This window comes from Mastomys coucha, unplaced genomic scaffold (genome assembly GCF_008632895.1).
Source record: "Mastomys coucha isolate ucsf_1 unplaced genomic scaffold, UCSF_Mcou_1 pScaffold15, whole genome shotgun sequence".
Lineage (NCBI taxonomy): Eukaryota > Metazoa > Chordata > Mammalia > Rodentia > Muridae > Mastomys > Mastomys coucha.
The window spans coordinates 67,605,461-67,609,267 of NW_022196897.1; the positions used below are offsets into that span (position 1 = coordinate 67,605,461).

A 3,807-nucleotide genomic window follows, 5' to 3' on the forward strand; every position below is an offset into this window, starting at 1 on the left:
AGAAATCCGCCTGTCTCTGCCTCCCAAGTGCTGGGATTAAAGGCGTGCGCCACCACCGCCCGGCTTAAATTTCCCATTTTAAAGTTAGACCCTTCACTAGTTTGAAAGTTGTCTTTACTTTTGAAGCAGCTTCTTTATTTGGGCTGGGGATGGACATAGCTCAGCATTTTATCCAGTGTTTTATCCAGGTATACAGTTTGATCTCTATTACTACAAAGCAAAAGAAGACAGTTTTTAAAATATCTTGAAAGTTTTTCCTCCCCAGCTACATTTGTATACACACCAAAACATCTATAATTTGCATTGCTGGCATGAAAAAATATTAAACACTATCAAGTTGATTATAAAACTAATAAACAAAAACAGAGAAACTTTATAATGCAGTAGTATCAGTTATCAAAGGAAGGTGACCACACTTTAATATGTGAAGAAATTCATTGCATTCTCGAGAATGGTATGGGAACTGAGATGCTTGTGCTGTTATTGGCCCCATCGATTTACTGCGCATGAAATGTGTATACACTGATGAGATAGGAGGGGAAATTTCCCATTGTAGTCTCCTGAAATTTGGAGATCATTACACAATTGGAGTTTTTTGATATTACTCTTTAGATCTGTATTTTAAGTTCCTCATTTCGTAGGGTTTGGTTTTACTTAGTCAGTTTTCTAATTAGAAGATGTTAAAAAATTCAAATTTTAGTGTCAGACTTACATGGTTCAGTGCAATTGCCTGCCACTAAGGACGCTAACCTGATATATTTTTCTTCTTTTTGTTGTATCGTGTATTTTAATAGGTTATTTCTGACAGACAAACACCAAAGAAGGATGAAAGTCTTGTGTCCAGAGCAATGGAGTACATGTTCGGTTGGTAGTACAGCAGGAGCTGAACTGAGCTGCTACGGTAGCAGAGGGCTGCCAGTGGCCTTGGGTTAGTTGTATAACCGTCCTGGCTGTGTTGGATACCCATCTCAGATACATCTTCTACAATCCTTTGTTTAAGGAAACAGCCCATTTGTAGCTTGCACTTTAAAAGATGGCCGCAATACACCTAAAGAGAAGATGTCCAGATGGCATTTTGTGCTTCTGTGATGTAGTGCATGCTTAGTGCCGGGGGTACTGGGTGTCTACTGCAGTAAATTAAATGATTGAGCTTGAAGTGAGTCTCATTGGTTTTCATGAGAAGATGGATGAATTTCACAGAGAGCGACAGCTGCTTTACCAAGACACAGTGATTATAATTAGAAATTTGAATTATGGTCTTAATTTAGATAGTATTTAATATCTTTGTATATGTCTTGTGGATTGTCATCTTTTATGTTCTTTTTAAAAACCATCTACAACTAATGTTTCCTAATAAACTTTGTCAATTTTTATGTGCTAAACATTTGTTTGGAAGGTTGATTTATTGTTGTAGTTTTAAGAGTTCACTGAAATAATAGAAAACATGTTAATAACTTATATCTATAATCCAGATTTCATTATATTTTGTCATATTTGATTTCCTTCTTTTGTTTGAGTACTTTTCAGATTTGAGATTTTTCATCCAAATATTTGGATAGATAAAAAACATTTCTATAGAGTTTTAAGTTTGTTAATATGCAAAACCAGATCATTTAAATTTGTAATTTTTCCCAAATTGACTATTTGTTGTTGTACTTTTTTCAAATTATGATCTTAATGAGGTTGCCACAGTATTAGTAGTGTCTTATGATTTAACTCTTAAATAGTTAAATCTCTTAAATAGTTCTTTGTGTTCCTCACCATCCAACACACCTGGCCTTGGTAAAGCAGCTGCGTTAGTTGTGAGCACATAGTATAGTGCTTGTATTTGGTCAGTTTGTTTGTATGTATGTATGTGTGTATGTATGGTTCAACTTGTACCTCTTTTTCATATCTTAGCTATTATATCTAAAGAGAATCACATTCTGCTTTCATTTTTTAATAGCAATAGGTATACTTTATATAAAAAGAAGAGGCACTTAATTCTTACAGGAATTTTTAAAAGACACAGGTACAGGCCAAATACCTTCTTTGGAACCTTCCCTGAATTCTTTGATAAGATGTTTAAAGCCCATGTGTTTCTGATGCTTACCAGTTGTTTGGAGACAATAAGACTTTTTACACTGTTGCATTTATACTTTGAATTACCCTGTATAGAAGCCTTTCTGCACTAGGCTTTGTTTACAATAGTATACGTTCATACAGAAACACCAGTCCTTTCCCTTTACACATTCAGAATAGTGTTTTCATGCCTTGGCAGGTGCTGGCAACATTATCAGTGGTGTCTTATGAACTTAAATATAACACACATACATATATACATTATACATATACAAAGTATCTCTGTATACTTGTATAGCTTTGAAAAAAGTTTCATTTTATTACTGTCCCTGTTCTTTTTTGTTCAGATTATCTCCTTTGGCTGGTAAGGCTCTGAGCAAAGGGCTCTTAAAAGAAAAGATGCTTTTAATTAAAAAATACAGGGCACGCACTAAGTTAATGTTTTTCTTTTAATAGAATTTTAACTTTCTTTCCTCCCCTTTACTGCAAATAATTGACAACTTTGTACACATAGTATATTCTGGTTATGACCCTCCCTGATCAAGATCTTCCTCTTACTCCCCCCTCACCCATGTCTTCCATCCCTGCATCTCCTTCCTGCCTGTCTTGTTTTTAATTCCCACTGAGTTTGGCCAGGGTTTCCCATATGAGCAAGGGTGTGGAGCTACTGACTGGAACATAGGGCTCTTCATCGGTGGCTATACCACTAAAGACAAAACACCTGCTTCTCCAGCAGCCAACAACAGTCAGCTGTGTACCGTGGAGGCGCAGGGCCCCATAAACCTGCTGTCTGTGACTTGAAGGTTGACAGGTCTAGCTCTGAGCAGGCCTAGTATGGCTGCCTCAGTCGCTGTGAGTTCATGGTTCCCCAGCACTCTTATCTCCCTCTCTTACAGCCTTTCCACTCCCCATTGTGTAATGTTCCCGAGCCATGGAGGGTACTATAGAAGTTCCTTTTAGGGCTGGACATGCAACAGTCACTTATTCTGCCTTCACTGCTGCTGACTGTAGAGCTGCTCATGGAGGCGGGGTGTAGCATTTGTCCCCTAGGACAGCAGTCTAGGCCTTAGTACATTTTGGTAAGAAATAAGACCTCTAAGGTTTTGATCAGCTTTAAGTCACTACAAATGACAGTTGGAGATTTTAGTTTTCTGGGATGAAGGCTTGGATAAGAAAAATCTGTTTATTAGAATGCTTTTGCATTGCAGTATTTATGTCTTGCTTCATTATACAAAGAACTCTATTCACAACAGAAAAGACTAGGCAAATGGGAGCACACTTAAAAAGGGTGCCTTGTTTTTATTGGATGGAGCCTTTTATTGCTTTTCTAGGCCTTTATGAAATGAAAAGTTTGTCTTTTGGCTAGAAATATTTTTTGTTGTATTTGCATTTGATTTTTTTTCCCAATAGCATTTTGTATCTACAACATAATTTCCTTTAAGAGCCAAGGAAATCTGTTTCTGAAATTTTGATTATTGTATAATAAAACAATAGAATTGTCATCTCTGTGAAGCTAGGAGGACCTCAAACCAAGTCTCCTTTTAGAAGTTCAGAATGCTGATTCACACAAGTGACAACACTGACTTACCCGTGAAAGATGATAAAGGTCAAAATGATATTCTCGTAGACACGCAAGAATGCCCATGAGGTAGATAAACATTATAGCTCCTAGCTTATATTAAAGTTTAATATGTTTAGAAAACAACAAACTATAGAATAACACAAAATCAGAAGTTTAAATTTTTA

The 3,807-nt window shown here is 36.4% G+C and overlaps 1 protein-coding gene across 3 annotated transcripts in view; it reads left to right on the forward strand.

The window, feature by feature from the left end:
* Nup35 (nucleoporin 35) overlaps positions 1-1,382 on the forward strand; it is a 25,883-nt gene extending 24,501 nt beyond the window's left edge. For all 3 annotated transcript variants that reach the window (XM_031370800.1, XM_031370799.1, XM_031370801.1), the window contains one exon: positions 795-1,382. In XM_031370800.1, coding sequence (XP_031226660.1) covers positions 795-872 — 78 coding nt within the window. In that variant the 3' untranslated portion in view covers positions 873-1,382. The remainder of the gene's footprint in view (positions 1-794) is intronic.
* Positions 1,383-3,807: the final 2,425 nt, after the last annotated feature.